At 39.1% G+C, this 25,958-nt stretch overlaps 1 protein-coding gene across 1 annotated transcript in view; it reads right to left on the reverse strand.

Annotated features, from left to right (window-relative positions):
* The window catches only part of CCDC93 (CCC complex scaffolding subunit CCDC93), a gene marked incomplete at its 5' end in the record, with an annotated part of 52,060 nt that extends 30,669 nt beyond the window's left edge, over window positions 1-21,391 (reverse strand). Inside the window, 8 exons of the mRNA XM_082001235.1 lie at window positions 1,139-1,178; window positions 5,192-5,292; window positions 9,963-10,019; window positions 11,410-11,508; window positions 15,604-15,715; window positions 18,279-18,373; window positions 20,068-20,181; window positions 21,350-21,391. Coding sequence (XP_081857361.1) covers window positions 1,139-1,178; window positions 5,192-5,292; window positions 9,963-10,019; window positions 11,410-11,508; window positions 15,604-15,715; window positions 18,279-18,373; window positions 20,068-20,181; window positions 21,350-21,391 — 660 coding nt within the window. The remainder of the gene's footprint in view (window positions 1-1,138; window positions 1,179-5,191; window positions 5,293-9,962; window positions 10,020-11,409; window positions 11,509-15,603; window positions 15,716-18,278; window positions 18,374-20,067; window positions 20,182-21,349) is intronic.
* Between the last annotated feature and the right edge of the window lie 4,567 nt (window positions 21,392-25,958).

The following is a 25,958-nucleotide window of genomic DNA, read 5'->3' on the forward strand; positions in this document are numbered from 1 at the left end:
CTGCTATATAGGAGAAAGCTGAGGGTTTTTTTACATAAATATTTTTTATAACTTAATATAATTAAGTTATAAATTAGTTAATATTGGTCTAACAAATATACAACATAAGAAGTGTCAAATGGCCTAGTTCAGTCAGAAGAATTTGTACCACTAAAATAATGAGACCTGGTGGCAGACAGAATAAATTTCTAGGTCACTCTATTGCACCTCTAACCTGACTATTTAATCTTCCACTTCTGCCTTACTGGTGACTCAATTCACACAACATCATGACCTTCTAATATAAAATATTCCAAAGTCAGTAAAACTTTTTGAAGAAACAAGATAAACTCTATAAACATGACTGCAGCCTGGCAGTTACTTTGAGAGAAAAAGAGGTATGCGCAGACTGCGAAATATATCCATTTATAAAATTTAAATGCTTGAATTTGTATGCTAAATATTGAGATAATGAAGAAAGGCAACCTTAATACACTCAATGTATTTCTGGGTCCATGACATGCTTAATGCATTTCTTCATTATCTCTGTAATAAAAACTTGTAGCCAAAGTAATATCTGCACTGAAATAATAAAACTACAAATACTCTTGACAAGGACATTTTATGATTCCATAATCGTCACAAGCACAGCAAGGATACTGCTTTTCAAGAGGCACTATGATTTATTTATGGCATCGTATCACGTTTCTCTATCACATTAAATAACCTGTTCTGTAATAAATGCCTACAAATGTCTTACCAAGCTGAATAGTTCTTTAAAAAGAAAAGGAAAAACTCTTCAATGATCACATCATGGAACACTTATTTAAAAGATATTCATTAAACAGACGGGGTATATCATTATCACATATTAAAAAGCAAAACACCCAAACCCCCTTTCTTCTAAAGGAAAAACGTTTGTAAAATGTGATCTTTGAGTACAGATGAAGGAAACCCTTTAAAAAAGGGGACAGTAATCAATTGCATCTTTCATGGTATGCAGACTTTTAGTTCCAGTTAGCCATTTTTAAGAGGTGGAAATAATAGAAGTTGTAGCTGTTTATTCTGCTGTATTCTTTTAAGATATTACAGTAATCAACACTTCAATAAAAACAATTCTTCCCACAATTTGATTATTTAAAATCAGTATATTTTTTACCTGTTCTGTTTTTCCTGCTTGTCTGCTAAATCCATATCTCCTAAAACAACAATAGTAACATGAAAGAAATACATTGTTGTTTACAACTTTCACAAATACATTAAGTTTCTATCGGTTTTCAACATAAATGCACTGAAAAGTGAATTGTTTAACAAAACCAACAGCCAGGTTCAGGTTAGTTTTGGAATGCCTCAAATAAACTCAATAAGCAGGTACTGCAGCATATTTACAGAATAATTTCAGCTCCGTCTACTCCTTCCATCATGATTTGCAAATCTAGACTGTTCATAAAAGTCTTGTGAAGCTCAGGAAAGGAAAAAGCCGTGTTCTCTTTCCATTTGGAAGTTCACAGAATCATGGAATAGTTTGGGTTGGTCATCTAGTGCAACCCCCCTGCAGTGAGCAGGGACATCTTCAACTAGAGCAGGTTGCTCAGAGACCCCTCCAATCTGACCTGGAATGTTTCCAGGAATGGGGCATCTCCCACCTCTCTGGGCAACCTGGGCCAGGGTTTCACCACCTTTTTCATTGTGAAAAATGTCTTCCTTCTATCTAGTCTGAATCTACCCTCGTTTAATTTAAAACCATTACCCTTTGTCCTGTCACTACAGGCCCTTCTAAAAAGTCTGTCCCCACCTTTCTTATAAGCCCCCTTTAAGTACTGAACTTAATCCTGAGCTATTAGCTACATACTACCAAATTCTGGAAAGGCCTCAGGAAATTGTCAGTGCAATCTCTACTCCCAAAAAAAAGATTCATACTTGTGTGCTTTGATGGATCTGCAATTTCTTTCTGAAGCATGGCTTTCAGAGCTTTAAATATATACTCAAACTTTTTTACATCTGTTTGAGGGAGAAGAAAAATTGACATTTGAGTTATGTTGTTAGTTTGTAAATATTATCTCAAAGAAAAATCAGGTAGAAAGAAATTTTAGAGACGAGCAAGCAATCATCTTCAGTATTATGAAGCACCAAACCCAACATGTACACAGAGATGAAAGTGATATTCCTGATTGACTAACTTACAGCTACAACTGTTTAATTCCCTAACTACTGCAGAAGCAGGACTATTTGTAAGTCTTTTAAGGCTAAAAGTTAAGTGGTCCTCAGCAGCACTGTCAATTGAAACCGGTTCTCCATTTATCCACTACTCATACTGAAGAGGCAAATTCAGTCGTATTTTATTACAGCATAACACCAAGTTTTCAAGAATTCCCCAACATTAAGCTCTCTCTGCATTTTAAAGTTTAGCAGTATACCAAATGTGGCAAAGCACTACCCTCCCACACAAAATGCATAAAGTTGTATTATTACAAAAGCATTTGTAATTAGCATCATCATTATCGCGTATCTGTTCTCGATTTTTGCAGGACAATTTTATTTTCACACAGATAATTGCATCAAAGTAATGAAATGCACCAGAACAGCAATACCAAAAACTTAACCATCAATTATATATAGAACAGAGAACCCAGATGCCTTCCAGGCTTAATATTTTGCATCTGTTCTAGGAACAGCTTTGTACTTTGCTGAAAACTGATAACAAGCAAAGACGTGGCAGTGAAAGCCCTTCGTTGAAACAGACTATGCAACTGTGTGGACTAACAGCACTCCGCTCCCAAGCCAGACTCTGGCCTACCACATTCAAGCTCATTTGTGATAACCTTTAAGATAGAGGTGACAGGATCAAAACCTAATTTAGAATATGGCACTATCACTGGTTGTATCTGAATAATGCTGCATTTAGCATCAGGATATTGCAAGACCCTATACTATTTGTTGGACTGATAAATTAACTTTTATGATTAGTGTGCTCTGAAAGGAACCATTTTTATGATAACCAAGGGTCATTTAGGAGGAAAAAAAAATCCTCTACTCACACAATTTTCTATGACTGCCATCTACATGCAGTAAAAGAATGAAAGGTTCACTTTAACTATTTGAATTCTAAAACCATTCAACTCTGTTCTGAAATCTACCAAAAATTTACTATTTGCCTTTTTTAGCAGTGTTCTAGTCCCCCTAACAGTGTTGAAGAGTGGACAGTAATCCCTACTCCCCTCCGATTTCTGTATGTATCTCCGAGTCCTTGTACTCTTTAGTTTATTACTACATTCACAGTAGACATACTATCATCTTCCTTAAGGGTTTCTTTCTCTACCAAAACACACAAAGCAGGTGTTTGTGTGTCTCTCTACTGTCATTTTCTCAGATGTTCTTTATTTTTCCACTATACCAAAAATAGTTTTCTGATCAAGAGTTTTATGCTTTGAGAATTCATTAAGAAATCATTACCAGAACACATTCAAATCCTGCAACTATCCTAATTTTCTCCCACTTCCATTCAATTTGTGTTAAGCTGTCCATATCAAATAGCTAACTGTATTTGTCTTTTATTAAGTATTGTCCTTCCTTCGTATCACCAATTTAAATAAACGCCCTTCAAACACCAAATACCTCTACTCCCTTTGTTCTTCTGCTAGGGCTCTGCAATACCATCGAGATCACGCCAACAAATGCTGTCTTGAAGAGGTATTTTCCTTCGCGAAAGCTCACAAGCTGTTCATCATCTTTCTTGTTAACCCCAAACCACTCCTCGTATCTATGTACTAATGCATGCTATACAACAGAAGAGCAGTTCCCTGACACTGCCACCAACTCGTAAATTCAATTTTCATTGGGGAGGGAGGAATTGGACTCTAAATGGATGAGGTAAATCAAGCCTAATTCCTTACTAGCATTAGAAAAATAGTAAGACTCATTCAAGACTACAGCCCACAGAATGTGAATGCTGTGTTAATAAAATCAGCTGTTTAACATACATAGACATATATATTAAGATATATAGAAGAGGCACTGTATTTCCTTGTAGCTCTCTGTGTTTTGAACAGATTAAGCTCATTAACGCTGCCAATCATCTTAGGCTTTAAATCAGCTTGCTATACTTCAGATAGCTGCACTGAACTCCACTGGTCATGGAAGGATAGGAAAAGTTCTACAGTTAACCATTTGTATATAAAGTTTATGCAACATCAGAAGAACTCTGCTGAGTTAACAGGACACCCAGATGTCTGTCAATAATTTCATTCCATTAGGAACACAAACACACGACTTCATCCCACTTTAATAGAAGATAAAACAGAAGATGTTAATTTGTCCATGCTGCCCGCACAAAACACCACCATGAATGAAAGGGGAAGATTATAAGCAATCTGCAATCAGGACACTTGCTGATTTCAACTGTGTGTCAAGACAGAGGCGCAAAAAAGGGTAGAAGGGAAGTACTCAAAATAATGACACCCCAAAAAAAGTTAAAAAAAAAAAATCTATGGCCTTGGGGGAGAAGAAGCCACAGAAGATACAAAAAAAATTCAAATGTCATTTGTACTCATTAAGTATTAAGAGCTCAGACGCAGACAAGCTGTCTGTATCAATAAACTATGAAAAGAAAATTGGAAAGAGAAACTAGAAACAGGAAATCGTGATGTTATTTTTATGTGTTTGGAGAGCTCTCAGTAAACCAGAGGGACTTCCAAAAGTAATGGGTAAGTGTAAACCTTGGTAACTTTGTCTCTATATGGAAGTTTGCAGAATGTTAAGACAACAAAGCACTAAACCATGATTCAGCCTCCTGATCTAGCAAACACATCAGAACTAAAAAAAGAAGTAACAGCTTCAGTGCCTTTTTTCCCCACTTTCCGGGGATTGCTCATAAGGAGGCAATATTAATTGACAAACACTACCCAGAAGCATCATGAATTTAAGCCATTTTTATGAAGCAAAAACCAAGTATGTTAAATAAACATATCCTGCTAGCAGCATTAAGTCAGAACTTTGTCTCCCATTGCACAAAACATTGTTCACAGATATGAAGACTGTCCAGTCCCCAGAGAACGTACAGGATAAGCAAACAAAATCTGAAACCAAACAGGAGTAAATCTGAAACAGTTTGAGTCTCACATAGTAGAAAAAAACCCACAATCCAAATTTTATAAGGAATGTTTCTAAATACGCACAATACAAAACCCACAAACAATTAAATGAAGCCTTTCACCTGCCATATTCCAGAAGCGTAGCATGAACCTTTGACTCCTCATCTAGCAGTTCTTCAGCTCCCTTCTGACGTTTATATTTTCTCTGGGGTTTGTAAACCTCCTGGAAGACAGTGAATGAATTCAGATCTTGTAAAAAGCTTTTCTAAACTAAATGAAGAATTGTTATCTAGAGTGATATATACCACTGTTTGCTTTCCAACTCAATATACTTACCCAAATAAACTATCCTTCACTTTCTTTTTGGAATTACATGACAAAAATCTTACTGAATTTACTTCTAAACAATTTGCTACAGGACCTGTCTTTCCCGTTCAACCAACTCATTCATCATGTTTGAAAGAAGAGTCAAAAATAACATAATCAACATCTATTAAAAAAGGACCTACGACTTTGCTGATAATGCCAGTGTCTAGAAATGTTACCAGCTTCGTGAGTTAATTTTATTTTTAATCTCTTATTAAATAATTAAATGTAATTCTTGTCTACTCAATGATCACAGTTTACAAGGAATTAAACCAGATTTTATTGCAATGTAAGGAGCAAAAATATCTTAACAAGTTTGATACTAAAACCATTTGATCTCACACTACCCCAATGTGATCCTCGTACAGCTGGACAACAGCCCATCAAATAAAACAAGGATCTCACAAGTACTGTTTTGTGCTGATAGAGCTACTTCCAATTTAAAAACAAAATGGAAACAAAAGGACAGAGCTGCTCTCCTGACTTAGCATAGACACAACTCTTACAGCACTGTAAATCTGGCTTATATTAAAGTACCTTTTTTCTTCTTCCTCCGATATTGAACAACTATACCACTATAAACATCCATATAACAACATTAGTAAAATTATTCTACCTCAAGCAGAAACAAAACAAAAAATAATCATGATCTTCAGCCTTCCCCAAACTAGAAATTGGAACGAAGATAACATTTACTTTGACTGGCGTTATTTTTGCCGTTTGTTTAGTGAAAGATTAGGGTGCAGTGAGTCTATAATGCAACATTTCTGTTACTGGAACAAAGACTTTAAAGTTAATTGAAACCTAGTATTTAGCACTATCCTGCCAGCAAGGATACTGAAAAAAATAACCAAGAACCTGTGCTCTCAAAGATTTTTTTTTTTACTCCAATTGGTATTTTTTTAAAAAGTGTGTGTCCCCCCAATAGATTAGATGACATTTTCTCTTCTCCTTTTTCTGAAATTAAATTCAGAAAGAGTAAAAGAAAAAAACTTCATCATCACCATCAAATAATCAGCATCAAAAAGGAACATCCCCCTCTTCTGGGCTCTTTTACATTCATATCTTTTCAATCCTTTGAGAGCCAGGCTCAGAATGCTTAGAACAAATACATTACATAAACAAAAGTTGAAATCAAAGCTTGGGCCTTCCAAATATACATTTAACTTCAGAAAATCCTATTCACATAGGACAAAAGATTCAACGCAACAAATTGCAAAGATTCTAAAAGAACATAGAAAAGTATTTTTTGCTTGATCTGACTTCTTGTACAACACAAACTATTACTTTCAACAAGCAATTCCTGCACCACAACATTGCTAAAATAGCTTTCAATCTTTTTCAAAGACACGTAATCCCAAAGTAGAGATTTCAAACAAGTGAAAATAGACAGTACTCCTTGCAAAGTTTCTCCTGAATTTGTCAAGTTACTCTTTGCAATTTTTGCTTCATTTCTAATCTCAATTTCTGTCATCTTTGTTTCCAGCTATTAAATCTTGCTACATTTTTGCCTGTCACCTGAAAAAGCTTTTTATGACCAAGAATCTCCCACAAAATGTACTTTCACACCTTCAGAAAAGCAGTGTAAGTCATAAAAGTAATTATAGCTTTTATGGTGGCATTCTATATTATACCTGTGCTATATAAAGTGTAGGCATCATACCATAAACATTAGTCTTGGCATCAGAAAATTGAGTAGCTGAACAAAGCCACTGCAAGATAATCTCAATTCACTAGATAGTCACCTTTCAGCAGCAACAGTTCTTATTCCAAAAACCATTACTGATATTTAATATTCCCTTTTCTAACCTTTAGGCCTGATCATAACCATAAATCTCATTGTATTGTCCCCTCGAGAAGAGCAGGATATGTCCTTAGACCAGAGCTATAATAATGAATTCAGACAACAGACTAATCTTTCACACTTGCTGGTCCCCTCTTAGGAAAGTGGAATTCCAACGCATAATGATTTAAAGAGCCTTCATCTTACAGCCACTTTCTCCTTCTTCCAGTTCCTATGGATAGATGGGAAATCTTGTGCACTTTCTCCCCTGAAAATTCACTCTGTTCTTCTAGACTGCACTCACACCTTGATGCCTTAAGAGATCTAATGAACTAATCTAGTGCCAGCTGTAGAGAATATAATCCTCACAGAGCTCACATACTTAAGGACGTGTTTGTCTAATGATACCCGCAACAGTGATGAACAAGTGTCAAAATTTTATCTAGTATGAAGATGTATCTAAATACTAGAGTTCTGGGATCTGGAGGAGAAGACAGAATACACTGAGGAGAGCAGCCAGCATGCTCAAAAGCAGGAGAACTATTCAGAGATACTTAGACAGGATAGCTGAATGGTGCAAAATACTATCAAAGTTTTAAGACTGTACCTTGTTTTCCTTGCTCTCCATTATCTGTTCCATTCTTGGACCCTGAATATGGAACTATCCCTTAGCTGCAGAAGTAGACACATGCATATCTGATTCCAGGACCACGACCTATGAATGTTAAAGTAACAGCCCTAATATACTGGGCAAGTAGAAACCAATTCATGGACTTCAATCAGCCAAGAAACACCTGATTTGGCATACATGTACCTGCTTCACCTTTGCCATGTCATTCTCTTCGAGATCTAAAAAGCAATTTTAGAAAACATGCAGGTAGATAGGTAAAGGAAACCCAACCAAGCACCATGGGACTTCAGACAAGGCACGTGAACATACCTGGCATTTACTAGATAACTGCACACTGAAAGCAGATTGCATGCCTTTTCAGAGACGTTCTCCCAAATAAATGCATTAATGAAACAGGATAAATTTAAAAAAACCCAAAACAAACAACCACCTCTGTTCCTCAGCAATCAAAGGGATCCCTTCACCACTGTTAATCAAATATCTTCTGGTTTTTTAAATGACACTAAAAACTCTAGGTACTGTGTCTCATAACAGCATTGTGATTACTTTGTTTCTGTCCCTTCTGTGACAAGGTTGGTATCAGACACTTGTATACAGAATACTTAGCACTATTTAAAGACAATGCAGGTAGAAAATGGACACACTTGATACACCTGAAAATTAGGACAGTTACTCTGAAAATTGAAAATAAGCAAAAGTTCAATGATTTTCAAGTGCACACTTGGAATTTGGTTTCTTACATGGACTTGCATTCTCTCCCAAAGGTTATACAGGTGCACAAACAAAACAATAATACCCATTTACAAGGGGACCTAACTTGTAAAATGGAAAATAGATCTTACTGGAAAGACAAGTATTGCCAGTTGGAGTAAAGGACTCATTCTAAGTCTGCTAATAAGTAAAAACAATCAATGGGGAACACCAGTTAGAGACTGTAATTGAAATTTTCAAAGCAAGAGTAATTATTCAAATAAATTAGCAAAAGATTTGCATCGGTCATCACCTGGCAACTTTCATAGCAATGTCTTTCTAAAACATACACTGTAATTCAACCTCATATATTAGGCACAGCAGCACTCAGGCAGTTAGTATGGAAAAACAACTACCTCCAAAACATGACAAAAGAGTAAGATGACTTGCCTGGTCCATTATACAAGCATCACACAGCTCGTTGTACTGGCACTCAACACCTCTATTCATGGACAAAGAGTTTAGGGTGTCTGGCTAGAGCTACCTGAAACAGCACTGATTCTCCCAGAAAAGTGGGGTTTCAGCACTTACTGAAGAGCCTTGGAAGTGTCCCATTAAACGCATACCCAAATTTCTCATAATTTCTCTTCTGCTGGCCTGTGAATGTATCAAGATGATCCAAAAAGGAAGCAAACTGTTGGAGTCAGAAAGGAGTCAGAAATGGTGAAGTGACAGTCACAAGCAAACAGGGAAAGCAACAACAGAAACTCGAGTTGCTAGCTAGGCATCTGAATTCAGGTATGAGACACTAATGTAGCCTATGTATTTTACATGTCACTCCTAGCAGCATTCATTAACAAGCTTTCAAAAAACATAAATAATTCAAGAGTTGGAAGTATCTGAAGAGGAAGAATACAAATGATACCACCTTTCCCAGCCAACATTTGCTACCGGAAGAAAACATTTCCAAAGTAGGGCATGTGTTTTCATTGCTAATTACAAGAAGTAAAAAAGACAAGTTCTGAAATGCAGACATTTAAATTGAGGAGATCAAGACCATTGCCATTTTGATTGATTTCAAGATAAATAGTCCAACTGCTGATAGCTTTAAATAAATACTTAGTCTGCTGAGGGTTTAATAGTCTGTAAGCTACCTTGTGGTTTTTGTTTGACAGCATAGAACTCCGCACTCTCTGTGCAGGCAGTTGATATGGTTTACCTACTCGTACAGTGTACACCTAAAAGGTTTTCAATCTGATATATTGGCATTTGAGACCTGTTCTAAGAATGAAGCTCGCCATGTAACTTAATTGGGACCTTCTCATGAGAAAACCCGGGATTGGCTGCATTAATCAGAATTCACCACCACCATTTCATTACTAAAACCACTTGCTGCTTGATCATAAAAATCTAACATACTTACAAAGATATCAGTAACGGTTTTGATAGCCTTCTCTTTTCTTTGCATAAATTCATCATCCTGCAAGACATTAACGGAGGTGATTAAAAATACCAGGAATGGAGATTAAATCTCACCCGTTGTAATGAGTTTAGCAAACAACGTTGTCAAATAGTTTCTGAGCTGCCCAACTATTTGGTGAAACGCTAGTGATTTCTTGTAACACATGAAAGTGTTTGCTTCTCTCATCAGATAGGTAGGCAGGTCTTTAAAACTGTAGTCAGATCAGCAGTCTTTCTGCTCTCTGCTTTTACAGTACCTAAGACAAGTGCAATCCAAACCCACTACCAGGATCTCTAATCATCACTACACTATGAAGAAATGAAATTGGGATGGGCTTAATGTGGAAAAGAGGTTGCCCATACTGTTATTTTAGTTTCTAACTGTTAAAAACACTCAAAATACCCAAAACAAAATCCAAACCACCCCAAGCTAATATAATCCATCTGTCTTTCACAATACTAGGGACATCTACCTTGAATGCTGTTATTGAATTAAAGACAAAACTTGCATTCTGGGTTTTAAACATGGAATTGCCTTGGGATATGCATGAACAAAACTGATGGCTCTGCACTACAGGCACAAATCCAAGCTCGTTCCAGCTCTCCTCCTACACCAAGGAAACTTCATATCGCTATGGCAGAATAGGAAGAGAGGATCACAACACTGTTCTAAGGATGTAACTTCAAAATGGGCAGCATTTGACTATTATCAGAAGATGGAATATGATCAAGGTATCTCAAACAGTGCAAAATTACTCTTACCACTACACTTCTAGATACAACTGCATCTCTCACTCCTCTGGAACATATTTTACAGGGACAAATGTATTTCCTTTTAACACAAACCTGTCTGTCTCTCCCCAAGTTCTGTTTTGAATGAAGTTTTTTAGGAACCTAGTTTTCATGAACAAGTTTTGGGGTTTGGATACAGCGAGACAAGAGCTGACTTTGAGCACTCTAAAACAAAACCCAAGTTATAGAGCATTAACAGCATATCCACTCTCATTTAGCTAGATCAGCTTTTCCACAGCACGCCAAGTGTTTTCAAACACATTTCAGGCAATGAAGCTCCAGTTACATGGTTAGCCTGGATACACCGCACAGAGCTCTATATCTACTCCAGAAGGAAGCTACCTGGTAAGCCAGACTGACAGAGAAGTACCAAATGTTGCCTTAGTTTTTCTGCAATTATTAAGCAAAAGATAACCAGTATTTATGAACTCTTTGCAATAATCATGCTTCAATTTTTTTCCCCAGATGAATTTGTACATGGATCCCTGTAGGACTGTTGAACAAAATGAAAGCAAAGGCAACTCTGGTATACTGTGCTGATTTCAGAGCTGTGAAGCTCGTACTGCACCTGAGCATTTGACATATTATAATAGCAACAAGAACTGGCTTGATCTTACCTCTGGTAGTCTATGATTTTTTTGAAACTGTGATATGGAGTAAGAACGGATATAGTCTCCCATTTCTTCTCTTGTTTCTATTGCACGTTTCACCAGCCACTGAAAAAAAAAAGTTTGTGTCAGTGGAAAGTGAAAGAATAACAGCAGCAAACACCAAACTATTGCATAATTATTTTTAATACATGATAAAAGGTAAAAGCACATTTTAAGCACACAAACCAGAACATTTATTTGTTAACTGCGTAACTCGGGGACCTACTCCTAACAAAATGATTCAGCATTACCTATTTTATAAACTTAATGTTTGCTCTTCTATGTACTAAAAAGCTCAGTAGAGCCATTGGATAATGCACAAACTAAGAAACCACATGGCTTTTCTTATAATCAGAGTTTTACATATAAAAACCTAAACATTCTTCATCTTGTTGAAGTATATTGAACCACACAAACCTCAGAGCCATACTGTTCATACTACGGTGGGATTCAATAGTCCAAAGAGGATCAAACTGCCTTCCTTTACAAGTTCCTCAGAGCAGAGCCTGGTATCCCAAAAACACCACTCTTCTGAATGTTATTTGTAAATAATGTATTGCAAAATTAGTTATTTTGTTGCATATTTCCCCTTTATTTAGCTTGCATTGTAACTTCTCGTACACTCAATTGCTTTTACATTCTAATTAATTTCTTATGGTAAGTATAGAAAGAAAATTCTATTGCAAGTTTCAACTATTAGGAATTCTTAGTTGACAAACTCATTTATAAACAAAACCATGAAATATTCACAAGCAAAAGCAAGTTCACTGGAATTTTGCCAATATGAATTTCTGTAATCCAAAAATTTGTTATTTTCAATAAAATCATTCCAAACAGGAAAATGAAGAGCATCTGTGAACCAAAAATGGATGTGGGCCACTTTAAACGTTATTCTTTTAGCTTGCATCTTTAAGGAGGAAACAAAAAAAACCCCAAAAACATTCCTCCCCCCACCAAAACCTAAACCCTAAAGTGCCCTCCCAAATATCTGAGTTGCATAAACACTGCATCCTAGCAGAAATCTACTCCTTAAGCTAAAAATGTTTTTACAAAGTACATTTCACCACACTAACCAGTTACATTATCTATAGTATTCACTGTTATTACTTTTTAAACATGCATTACATTATGTTGTCAAAATACAGAATAATATATAATATCAAAAAATACACAGCAGTAGTTCACAAAAGAAAGGGATGTTAATTTTCTGGCTTGTTTTCATCTATACGATGGAATAGCCAGCACATCTCTCACTCACCAGACCAAGAGCTCAGCTGTACGAGCCAACACAACACACATCCTTTTCTACATTCAAAAAAACTCAAAACTCTACTGTATTCTAATAGCTATCAATGTTGTTCTTCTACTGAGCAAGCCATACGGAATAAATAAATCCCTCTGTTCCAGGAAGCGTTGGATTTACAGCACGTATACAAAAATGTGATTATACTCCGCATGCATACAGGTTCATCCCTCTCTACTCCAAAGAAGCCCTTGGGAGCATACTTTAATACAAACAGATAGTCCAGGTGGCTTTTATACAGTCTGTGGGCTATGGTATGCTCATCCTTCTACAAAGCAAGCTTGAACCGTTAACAGCACCCATCTCTATCAGTCTGAGTGGGCAGAGATGGGATGGAGCTCTGCTGGAATTTGAAGCAATTAGAAGATGAACAGAAAATATTCTGAGCTCTCAGTGCCAGGACACAACACTTAACCTGTCTTGTATCATTAGTCCATTATACTCTAACAGAAGACACCACTCGGAACATGACCTCATCTCATTAATCTTGGCTCTACCCCAGGTAGAAGCCATTACAGCTAGGTTATATGCATTTCTATCAAATTTTCCTCCTATAAATCACTTATTGTTTTAAAAAACTACAGTTCCACTGTGAAAAGACATATCTTCAAGCTTATGAAGTATTCAAGAACCACATGCCCATAAGAAAAAAGACGATTTCTGACATTTATAAGACCACACAAAAAGCCACAAGAGATTGAAGTACATTTTAAATAATGTTGGAGAACATAAATCTTGTGGGCTGTTGACAGCCTGTGCAAGAGGTCACAAAAGAGATCAGATCAATCCTGGGATCCAAGTTTGAACCAGCAACAGTTTTCTGTGCTATAACCATGAACTCCTGGAAAGTGAGGGGAAGATGATGACAACAAGAGAGATGAAAATGCAGACTATTCATTACAAAACACATCTCAACACAAGATTGTGTACATACTTTTCCTCTGTGAACATAAGCAGGATTTACTAGGAAGAACAGCACCATTTCTGCTGGATTTTTTTTTTTTTTAAAGTTCTGCTACAGTCTATGGCAGTGAGCCAACTCAATCTAATTCCTTCCTTTAGGGAAGGATTCATCTTAATTCCTTCCATCAAGTTCACCAGACCAGCTTCAACAGTGCAAGAGCTATGGGGACACAATGCCAGGTGGAGGAAATAGCTTCTGTATTATTTGGGGACTGATTTGAGATTTACAAGTAGCAAGTGAAACCTGGAATTTAACAGGCCATTGAGTAAAGTGTCATTGTCAAATACATAATTCCTACATGCCATGGTGTGGTCAGCCTATTATAGCTCTTGCATGGTCTTTCAGAACACGGTATACTGGTGACACCACAAAAGTTTTCCTGAAAGCCTCTCTTGGTTGAATGAAATGAGGAACCAACAGTGTCTGGAGCAGGCAGAACTTCAGAGGGACCTGACAGAAAGCCACAATTTCTAAAAAAGATCCTCTACGTACAAAAAAACCTAAGCTCATCAAGACAGACTTCTTCACCAAGTATGGATTAGCAATACCACCTACTGGCCAGCTACTAATACTGAGAATCACTGCTTTCAGAGAAATCTAGAAGCTGATTTCCTCCCTGCTTATAATTAATGCTTCTCCTTTCCAGAAGTAATATCCCAAACCAGGATTTTGGATAAAGCAGGTCAGAGAAAAGAATACCCAGTGCTATAGTTTTTACAGTGGGAGTAATAGTTCATGTTCTCAATTTAGGAGAGGAATTATTCTTCCTGTGAGAGAAGTCTTGTATTTCATAAATGTAACCATTCATTACCATCAGCATTATCAAGTGACCAAGGCAAGAAATTAACTTGGGTTGGGATTTTTTTTTTGTAGGAAAATGCAAATTTAGAAGTAAAAACTCACATTAACAAGATACAAACTTTCCACCTGAGGCAGCATCAGCACAACTTGAAAGCTGTGTAACAGTAGCACACACCACATAACTTTTTGTGGGGAGTGCAGTTAAGTGTGGTTTTCCTCAGAAGTCTCCTACCAGAAGATAACAAGAAAGAAACAACAGGAAGTTTTCCCCACTTCTTAAAAGTCAAATTTAGAGTAAACTCTTACTTGCTTAATTCTTTCACAGGCAGGAAGTAAGGAGATGTTTAACAAAAAAGAAGCTTGCTTAACAGTCTTCATTTTCCCTATTTATCAAAGATACATTTCTGTGTGCAGATGAAAGTAAAATAAAAAAATGATAACGACATACCAAGAATTCTCGAGATACCACATGTAACTGGAACACATCACGTGTTAGCTTAAACCTTAATAAAATGGAGAACTATGAGCAGGCACATGGTCAGTTAGCGGTGCTTAACAAATACACAGCAATAAGATCGCACATCAGAGCAATTTATTGTTCCACCCTTACAGTTTAAGTGATACAAATGAAGGATTAATCATGCTTAAAGCAACAACTCCAACAAGCTTTCGCCTTATCCAGGTCCTTTTACATGAATAACTATTTGCATAACTTACTCTGTAAGTTTAAACATAGACTGCAAGATATTTGTTCCATTTCCTAGTCTGGCAAAGTAGATTATCAGATTCTGAAACAAGCTTAAACATTAGTTTCTTTAAGCAGACATTCCACAAAAAGCAGAATCTGATTCCATTTCAAAGAATTTAAAGAGTTTATGTTTTTCTTAAATGTGGATCAAACAATACTTAAAGAATTTTACCATCCATAACAACACTCAATTCTTTAAAAACATTCATTTAAACTACTTCTCTGTGATCATTCATTCCAATGTTAAATAAAGAGCCAAACAATAATACAGATCTTTGTTAAATTTTTTATGGCAAGTTTTATGGCCTTTTTCAGCAAAGTACCAATACATCACAAAATTATTACCTGTACAACAGGGAATATATGAATGAAATCCAGTCCCTGGATCTGATGTGGTTCCAAACGATGAGGACACTTCATTTTCGGTAATACTGACACGATTTTTTCAGTTAAGGCACTATGATAGAACAACAAAAACACACTTTTGTCAATTACAAATTATTTTTGCAAACACAGTTAGTAGTTAGAAGGTTCCCTCTAGTGGCTTCCATTATATACAGCTGTGAAAAGCAATCAAACTTTCATTTACAAAAAAGCTTTTACATTGTACTGTATATATTACTAGTCTGCAAAGAGGTGATTAAACCCCTCTTGCAGGCTCCTAGCTTGTGATTTTATTTACAGTATTACACACAAAATTTTAACATCTGCATGTCTGGTCAGATGAAAAGCCCATTAAGATACATCTACAAACACCTTTGCATATTATAATATATGCACACATGAAGAAATACTAGCTTTTAAAAGAGTTACACTACCTAAAATATAGGCAAAAGAGAGTCCAGAATCAAATGTAAGGACTTAAAAACTTGTTTAGCAGAACTCCCAAAATATATCTTGACATTACTACTGAAACTTTGTGAGTTTAAATATATATTACACCTAAAAGCTAAATACACAGTATACTTCACAGGGTTTTGAAGTGAGTAGAAGTGAATTTGCTGGCAACCATCTAGCTCTACAGCTCAGGTAAGAGCTGGTAAAGTGAAAGGATTACCCTAACACAAGGGATTCATCTACAAGAACGTTGTCCTGCTTCCACCGAATCCTTTATTTTAGGGCAAGGTATTTTTTTGCTGCCAATGCTGTCAAGCATATTTTTAAAGCAGGTGTGAGCACTGAGGAAGAACCCTGTACTGGGAAAGGTAAAACTATTTTTCCATGGAGGAAAAAAAATTAACTGGTCCAGTACCGACCTCAGTGATATTCAATACTGCCCAAATGGACAACTGATATTCTGGAAGAACAAAAAGGGAGCAAGAGATAAGACAGAGACTGAAGTCTGGGAATAGAGCCTGAAACTTTATACTTCTTAAGAGAAGTTAAAACTTTGCCATAATTCTTACATGGAAATTTCCACCATGGTACCATACTACTATTCTAGAACATGAAAATAGCAGCACCTCTCAGCACAATCAAAGCAAATGCAATTAAAAAAAAAAAAAAGTTATTTATCCCATAGATGCAAGATCCTCTCCTAGTATAGGCTTCCATGTTTATTTCAACCCAGCAATGAAGTAATAGGACACCATCAAAATGTCTTCAGAATAATACTGAGAAAACACAACTTAAGTTTTCCTTATCTTGAGAACATCACAGAAACACTGAGCCAACACCAATATAAACATTACATGGACATCAACACAGTCTATGTTTGTGTGACTCTGAACACTTTAGATTTACAAATAAATCATTGTTGCTATTTTGGGAGAGAAGCCTGGGTTTTGTTTTGTTAGTTTTGCATCCACTCAGCTGGAAAGATAACAGAACATTTTCAGAACAACTTAACTATTTCCTACCCTGCTGTTCTTAAGGGTAACAAAGATGGTGATTATAAAAACATGGCAATTATAAAAATTACCACCACCATCTTCATTCCTAGTCTCATTTTAATTCTGTGCACTTAACAATGCTTTATGTATAGTTATCTATGATGATTTGAGTGTCTCCAAATTTAATGGCAATAACCACAAATCTTTCTTTATAAATGTGTTACAGTCTTGCCAATGTTAAATGACTTTCAAGAAAACAGCACAGAAAGATGTTCTTTTCAACTACATTGAGCAAACAATTCTCTTCATGCAACTGTCACTTGACATGCTAATCTTACTTCCTGCAAATTTTAATTATGGCTCTATCATCACAGAAATACATAAAGAAATAATGTAGTTTAGAATGTATTCCCTTTCTCAGCGTAAACAATTTTTACAACGTCCCTAATTCCCTACAGGAAGTAGCTGGCTTATGAGCAAATTCCATGCATAACAAATGCATCAAACCAAAACGGTGTCATTGGGTCACTATCAGGAAGGAACTCCGCCTCCTCAGTATGGGGCGGATAACTGTTTCAGCAACAGTGTTGTACTTTAAATTCTGTTTGCTGATGCCTACAAGTCCAATGCAGAACCATAAGGAGAATCAGAGGTTATTTACACAGCAAAACTGCAGATATAGAGAACTCAAGGAAGGTCTTCTAATGTTGCACTCCAGTTTCCAGCAGCATGGTCTCCCTCTGCCCTTTGTTTTGGCCTCTGCATCATCCCCTTGTACCAGCATGAGCATCTGTGCAGCTGCATAGAGAATTGCATCCAGGAACTGATTCATGTTAAAACTACTTACTTTTTTTTTTTTTTTTGGTAGGTTTTAATCTTGATCAGTTCTCAATCCAGTTTGATGTTGAGGCACATAAATGCTTTCACTGCTTAGTAGGGACAGAAGAACATGGCAGCCCAGAGGGGAATAGCACTGCCTTTTTTTGGAATAAGCTTCTTTCTGGTTTTAGAGTTTGTGGAACTACAGTCTGAGAAACCCAGTAACTAGGGCAATGTTTTGCAAACTAATGGTCTCAGAAAACAGGAAGCTTGGACTAAAAAACCTTCTTATAAAATATCAGATAACTCCCGACCTTCTTCTTTTCTAAGACGACAAGAAATACTACACTTGCCAGTTAATCAACTTACATTTTTTGACCAATAGTAGAGTTTTCCTGAAATAACAAATCAACATCGATATCGAAGCTGCAAGTAGTTATACACCACGTCATGCCACCTACGACCTAGCAAAGGAGCAACAGCATGGTTAGTTCCATTTTAATTTGAAGGGGTAAAACCAAATACATCTTAAAGGCTTTATTTATTTTAGAAACTACAACTTAGTATTTTCTCCATCCTCAGTATTCTTGTATAGAGACTGAAATACATATAGATAGCATACATATATCAACTTCTACATACAATGCAAATATACAAGAAGACAGAAAAAAATAGCAGTTAGTATCATTCTAAATTCCTCTCTTAGCTTTATATATTAGTTTTGAAACAGCTCTCAGATTAAAAAGAAAAAACAATAGATAAAACACAACAGTACATTAAACGTTGTGATCTTTAAAAACTGACCCTACCAAAATTTTATCAAGGATCATAATTCCTGTATTCATATATTTACCTTTATATATACCTTTGCTACTATTATTCTCTGCTTGCTGACATCCAAGCACTATGCAGAGTATCAACATAGCAATGGAAATCCCCAGCTCTGTAGAAATATCTATTTCAGGCCCTATTCCTACAGACACTTAAGCATATTTAAACTCCTGAGCCATTTCATCAACTTTACACAAATTATGTAGGTATTTAAAGACAACCTTGCATAAACATATGCAAGATAACCTAAATGTATGCAAAGGCAAAGAACAGAAAAAAAGGGATTAAAACGTGGAATAACTTACCAAAATCACACAGCAAACTAGGGTGTTCTACACAAGGTTTTCTAACACATTCCCCCTCTCACATTCCCCTCTGAAACAGTTAACCAGCCTCCCTTTTATACTAGCAGCTAGATCATTTTCAATAGTAACACTGATTTTTGTAAAGGCTGAGCATTGTCATTAAATAGTAACTTTGTAATTGTATTTAGGCAAGTATAAACCTGATGCATCCATTTCTACACATAAATGCAACACTGCTACATCCTAAGGCAGTCTCCTTGAAACCACTTTGTGTCTGTGTGAACAGCTAAAGGTCAGTAATGCCAAGAAGTTTGAAGAAACTAAAACTGTATTGCAAAATAGGGCTGTGCTATGATCAAAGAAACAGCAGAAAACAGAAGAGTCCATTTCAAGGCTGCTGTAGTTCTGTGTTTTCAAACCTTGGTTCAGGAATTTCTCACAGAGTCAGCACTAAAACAATTCAGAAGTCTCTTTTCAACCTGAACTTTGCTCAGTTGAGTATCACATACTTCCTGTCTAGGACAATGAAAGGTTAACATACACGACATTCTAAAGATATGCAAAAACAGCCCCAAAATAACCTCACTAGGCTAATTGTGCCAGTCTTACACAAAGCCTCTCAAGAAAAATATTTCCTCATTTCTCATTAATGAATACTTCTTTTTAAAATTACCATGCTATCTCCAAGTATCAAGTCTTTGTAGCTATTCTAACTGCAGTTCAAAGATGAACAAAATTCCCTCTAACTTAGGCTACAACACACACCAAAAAAGCACACCAGCAATTAGCTTGCATCCAATTGTCTCCTTTAGAACAGGCCTTGCTGCACAAAATTGTTTTTTCAAGACTGAGGAGGTACTATCTGTCTGAAATCTGCAGAATTATTTACATAGGAAAGCCTCATGTGTCGCAAGTGTCTTTTTTTTTTTTAAAGTCACCTAGAACTGCTGAACTGACTAGCAAAAAATATGTAATCCTCACATATTTAAAAAAGGTTTTTAAAAATATTACATTGGTCTCACCTTGTCAAAGGGTGATAACCCCTTGATTCTTGCTCGAAAATACCCAGCAGCCACCAACAGTTCCAAAATTTCAGTCAACTTGATGTTTTGTTCCTCATCTTCTCTTGTTTCAACCTGACAAATGAACAACACAACACTAATTCAATGTTTTGCTTTCATTCTTCAAATGAAGGTTTTCCAAACTTTACCTTAACACAGACCACATATCAGGGAAAACCTTGACTTCCATTAGCAACTTGGTTGTCAATTTGAAAGACATTAAAGAAATAGGTAATGCATTTCTACATGCATTTAAGATCACAATTTTTTCACCCAGTTAAAGACTTTAATCTGCTTTCGCTGTTCAAGCTCCTGGTCCACTGCTTGCCTCCAGCTAGACAGACTGCTGCTATTGCTGTAAGACAGTTAATTCATTCTCCATTTTGCACATTTCTTTCAATTGTCACAAAATCGTACATCTCACATTAACGCTTCTATAATCTTTTTACAAAAACAGGAGGAGAAATTCATGTGGAATTCTACTTTTTGGCTAACACAATTTTAAGCAAACTCAAAGCACAACAGTGACAACAAGTAAAATCCGATGGGCAGCCTGGACAGTTTCAGTGCTCCAAAGCCTCCTCAGCACAGCACCCTGCTAATGGTGCTTCTGTCCCCACTGGACAGGATGAAACCCCGCAGCTCCATTACGGGAGGCACAGAGCACCAAACACCTCAGCCCCCGGCCGGGGAGCCGGCTAACAGAGCTTCACGTCTCCCCCTCGGGGGCTGCAGGCACCCACCTACACACCCTCCCCACCGCCCGCCCCTCCTCGCCTCCCCGAAATCTTTTCCACAGCCGCCTCCTCTCCGCTCCCTCCCACGGAAACCCGAAAAGCCTGGCAAGCAGAGGGGACAGGGAAACGTCATGGTGCACGGAAGGTGACCTACAGAGGCGCTGCCTGCAGCCCCACAGGGCCTCCCCACGGCTCGAGGCTGAGAGCGGGCCCGGCTCCCCACGCCCCGACGGACCCCACCTCACGGGGTAGTGGGCCGCAGGCGGATGGGGGCGCAGGGCCGAGCCCGCTGTGCAGCGGTGACCCCCGGGCTCCCGGCGCAGCCCCAGCGCGGCGGCGACGGCCGGTCAGCGCCCCAGCCCGCGGGGAGGCGAGGACGGGAAGGGGCAGGCGGGCAGCCGGGGGAAGCCAGTGCAGCGGGGCCGGCGGAACAGCGGGCGGCCGCGCCTCGCCAACGCCGCTCTGCCTGGTGTGGGGAGGGAGCGGGAGAGACGCCGCTACGGTACCTCCTGGGGGCCCTGGTACTCCTGTCCCCTGGGGACGACCATCGCCCTCCGTCTCCGGCAGCCTGTGCCCAGCCACTCAGCCTGTCACGTCCGCTCCCCCCGCTGCAACGCCCGGGAGAAGAGGTGTTCCCAGCCGGCAGCTGCCGGGTTCCCCCGCCCCCGCTCAATGGTTCGCCCGCACCCTCCTTGCGTACAAGCGCATCCGGGCCGTGCCATTCACGGCCAAAGGGGTGCGGGGGAAGGAGGGCGGGGGCTGCGCGGCTCCCCGGCGGCTCATGTGACTGACTGCATGGAGCGCAACCGCCAAGAGCGCCGTCCCGCCCCCCGCCCCCCACCGCCAGTGCCCGCGGGCGGCGCTCCAAGGGACGCCCGGGTGCCCCCGTGCCCGCTGCCGCGCCTGGACCGCGGGGTGCGCCGCGGAGCCGTCCCCTCGCAGCCCGCCCGCTGCCTGCCCGCAGCCGCTGGTCCCGGGCACTTCCCCTCCGTTTCACTCGCGTTCGCCCTTCTCTCTTTTTTTTTTTTTGGGGGGTTTTTTGGTTTTTTTTTTTTCTTTTGCAAGGGGACCTGAGGCCTCTCACCAGCATGGAACACAAGTTACCGAGTGCTCTGTGACCTGAGAGGTGCCTCACGGCTTCTCACGTCTCGCTGACACTCCTCATTAGCAGCTGGGTCTCGCTCGGTGACCGAACAGCTGAGGCGGATTTACCTGTACATTCCCTGGCCCGCACGGGGGTCCCACGCCGGGAACCTTTGCACCCCCTTGACCGGGTGCTGGCTCTGCCTCCTGGTAGTGGGCGCAGCGGGGCCCGCGTCTAAGCACAGCCCTGTTGGGAAGGCGGGCGTCTGTTTGCCAGCAGGGAGTGGATGTGCGGAAGCTTGGCCTCCCATCCCACACTTGCCAGCACCAGGCAGGCCCGGTGGCATGATGGCTGTACGCCGGCGTGGCCAGGGGCTGGAAAGCTGTGCCCGGATACCGGTCAGCCGCTAACACCCCGCTCCGGCTCGGCCATGCTTTGGACTCATGAATAAAATTACACCGACGCGCAAGGATTTACTGTGTGATAACAGCCCGGTAGTAAACTAATCCACAGCTTGGAGGCAGGGTAGCCTTTCGTGTAGACAATGGCTTCGGAAATACCTGACAGTGGTCTCTTTTCCAGTCTACCCCAGGCGTTCAGTTTTTTGGCTCTTCACCATACACAGAGCTTTATAAAAGATAAAGTCCGTGTTAGGCTGCGACTAGAGACGTCTCGGGGAGGTGAAGGAACAAGAAAAGCCACGCGAGAGCATCATCTCCATCCTTTGGAGGGCAGCAGAGCACACACGAGCCAGTCTGTGCCGACTGCTGCCCTGACAGGGCGATCAAAACAATAATAATAAAAGCAAAAATATGCCAGACTGGCTCAGGCCACGTATTGGTGTAACCACAGGCCACGTCTTAATTAGAGTTGCAGAAAACTGTTACACAGCCCCAGAGGCTAACATGCTTACCAGAGCAATACAGGTGTTCTGCTTTTTCTCTGCCTTCTCCTCAGAGAGAACTGTACGGCACTGATTTGATTGTCATGGAGAGGAAGACCGAAACAAACAAACAAAAAACAGGGACAAGAAGAAGTGTTGAAACAGAGGAGTGTTAGGAAGGGATGTTTGTGACCTTCAGAGGCAGCGGCCAGCACGGGTTATAACATAACTACTGAAAAGAAACGTCAACTTAGAAAAAAGCTTCCTGAGCCATGATATGGTCATAAAATTCCTTTTCAAATACCTTAAAGGAAAAAGGACAAATAAAAAGCCAAGGGCAGTATAAACTAGGGGCTTAAGTAGTAACTGAGTATTAGACAAGGTGGGAATCAAACTTACCCTCGGAAATCTTAACTGTTTCTTTGGCTTTTTAAAGCACAGTAAAGGAAAGGAGGGAGGCAGGGCTAATTAACTCCCAGGGACTTTAAAATTCATCAGCTGGCATCCAAAATCACAAAACCGGCTTAAAACAATATACTTACAGAAATGTAATAGGTTCTTTTAATTTGCCTTACATCTATGCAACCACAAGGACTGGAAACATTTTTTTCCTTTACAATGAAGGCTGGAATTTTCCTTCACCTGGTGTATGGTTAGGAAATCAAAAAGGAAAGGCATGAAAATACAAAAATGTATCTCTCTTGTCATTACAACTCATCTCTGATGACTTGAACCTCAATAAAATACCCCACAAAGGCATTGCTTCCCAATACCTAATTGTGATGCAAATTCACTGAGTTATCTAGATAGAGCCATTGTCCCCTATGACATTCAGATAATCAATCTTCTAAATACCAATTAGCTTTAAAAAAAGTCCCAAGAGGGGTACCATCTAAAAAAGAAAAACCTCCTTTCCTTCAGATCTTTAGATTTTGTGCTTGCAAATCTCTGGCAGGTTCAGCTTTAGTCTTCGTTTTCCCTTTCCCTGCTCTATTTTGATCTGTGAAGTTAAGCCAAATTCTGGCTCTTGGTGCAGCTGCCCTGAAAAATCCTGTCTTGATTTTTCAGTTTCATTCATCTTGACCCCATGAAGCTGAGCTAAAGAGCTTCCTCCCTTTATTTATAACCACACGATTTATTTTGCTGTTAAGCCTGGACTTCTGAAAATATCAGACTTGGTTACCACTGAAAATGTAGCAATTGGTTTCCCTGTATCTTTTAGCACAGTTTGGTTTTTCTTGTAACAAGAATTAAAATGTGAGATGGGGTTATAACAGCAACAGCAAGGGCTCCACTCTCTGTTGGGCAGGCACACTTAGATAAATAAACAGATAGACTTAGGTAATTTTCCAGTGATCTCTATGCTGAGGAGGCCTAAAAGACAGATTTATTTCCATAAATTCTGCGTGATAGATAAAATAAAGTATAACTCCCTGTGTCATGGTCCTTTGTACAGGGTCCTTTTGTTAAGGTACAACGTTCTTTTATGTATACCACAGAACAAAGTGTCATGGACAGAGCTTGCAGTAAATGGAAAGGAGCCCGGTGACTTCATTGGAATATGGACCTCAGTAATGCCACAATTGCATCTTCTGAGTTGTATTCCTAATTTCAGGAGAAGCTGAAGCCAACTGTAGGGGACTTAACCCAAGCCTTCCAAAGTCAGTATCAATTTTTGCATTGTTTTCTGTGGCTCATATCTTGGATGTTTTCAACCCATTTTGTTGCTTGGCAGCTCCAGCATGGAGATCACTTCCATCCTGATCAATAGTGAAATGATCCTTGCCATGAAGGTTTCAGTCTCTATTTCTGGAATTAGCAAGGCTGCCAGGCACAGCAGCAGTATCTTCCTCTGTATGCATTTACTCTGCTTTCTTATTTGTTGTCTTGGTTGTATCCTGTCTCCTTACAGTTATTCAGCCCCCCTTCACGTATAGCTTGAGACATAGTAAGCATGAGGAACCGTTTGGTAGGCAATTGCAAATTCCCAATTATCATCTGTGGAAATGAGACTCTCTGCACTGTGAAATGAGTCACAGACTGTTATAGTAGCCATTGCATTAGAGGCTGCAGCAGACCATTGCATCCCATCGAAAAGGCTGATATGTTTTGCAAGGTACAGTGCCCTTTCAGCAATCACATATAATATTAAATAGTGATGTTTTAAACATGCCCACTATCATCATTGATGTCATCTAGAAGGTACAGTCTAGCCAAGATCCTGTTCAGTCTCTCCTCTGAATGATTCCTACTCTCAGTATTTCATAGTTTAAAACATACAGAGAGACAGGAAGATATTTTTCTTGAAAATTATGTTTGTGTTATTTTTAATACTGCTTTATTAAGATTGGCAATATTAACATGATCCTTCTTAGCTCACTTACCAAGCTGCCACTTCATCCCAACCAGACCCAAGGCAAACACAGGTAAAGCAGGTGGGAGTAATGGAAGAAGCTCCTGTTCATGGTCACCTTCTTGGGGATGTAGTTAGCATAGTTCCTTTCTTAAGCAGGAGGACGAGGAAAGACTTTATGGCCTGTGGAATTTGTAAAGGACAAGACAGTCCAATGTTGAAAATGCTGCTACTCTGAAAAGAAAAAAAACATAGCTCCCTCATGGTCTACATGACAAAAGTTGACAACATTGGTGGCTGGTCTTCTCCACAGTTTCATCTGTGCAAGCTCTCTCATAGCAGTCTGTCTGGAGAATAAGAGAATGATATAACTAAGTATCCAATTAATACTAAAGTTTTTATCAGACTTCTCTTTCATGGTGTCATGATTTTGGTCACATCACTCAAGGAATGTGGTCAGAATACTCAAGTAAACTAGTCATTTTGGGTACTTTGATTTTTGAGAGGCTTGATTTTCAGAGAGTGCCTACTGTGCCGTGCCCTCTTTGAAAGTCAGGCTACTGAGGTGTTCCTTAGTTTCCACATGGGTACACATTGCAAAGCCCAGGCAAGGACGGGCACAGTACACCCTGACACAGAGTAATTACCCATAGTGAAGTTTGTGCAGGACAGTGCCATTACACATCTTCTCTTCTGAAAGTCTCAGGGCATCTGTAGCTACTACAGTCAAGAGAAATTAATCTATGGGAGAATTAAGTGGGTTTGTCTGACTCACGTATCATCCATGGAACAACT

This window comes from Phaethon aethereus, assembly GCF_964289735.1.
Source record: "Phaethon aethereus genome assembly, chromosome: 6".
NCBI lineage: Eukaryota > Metazoa > Chordata > Aves > Phaethontiformes > Phaethontidae > Phaethon > Phaethon aethereus.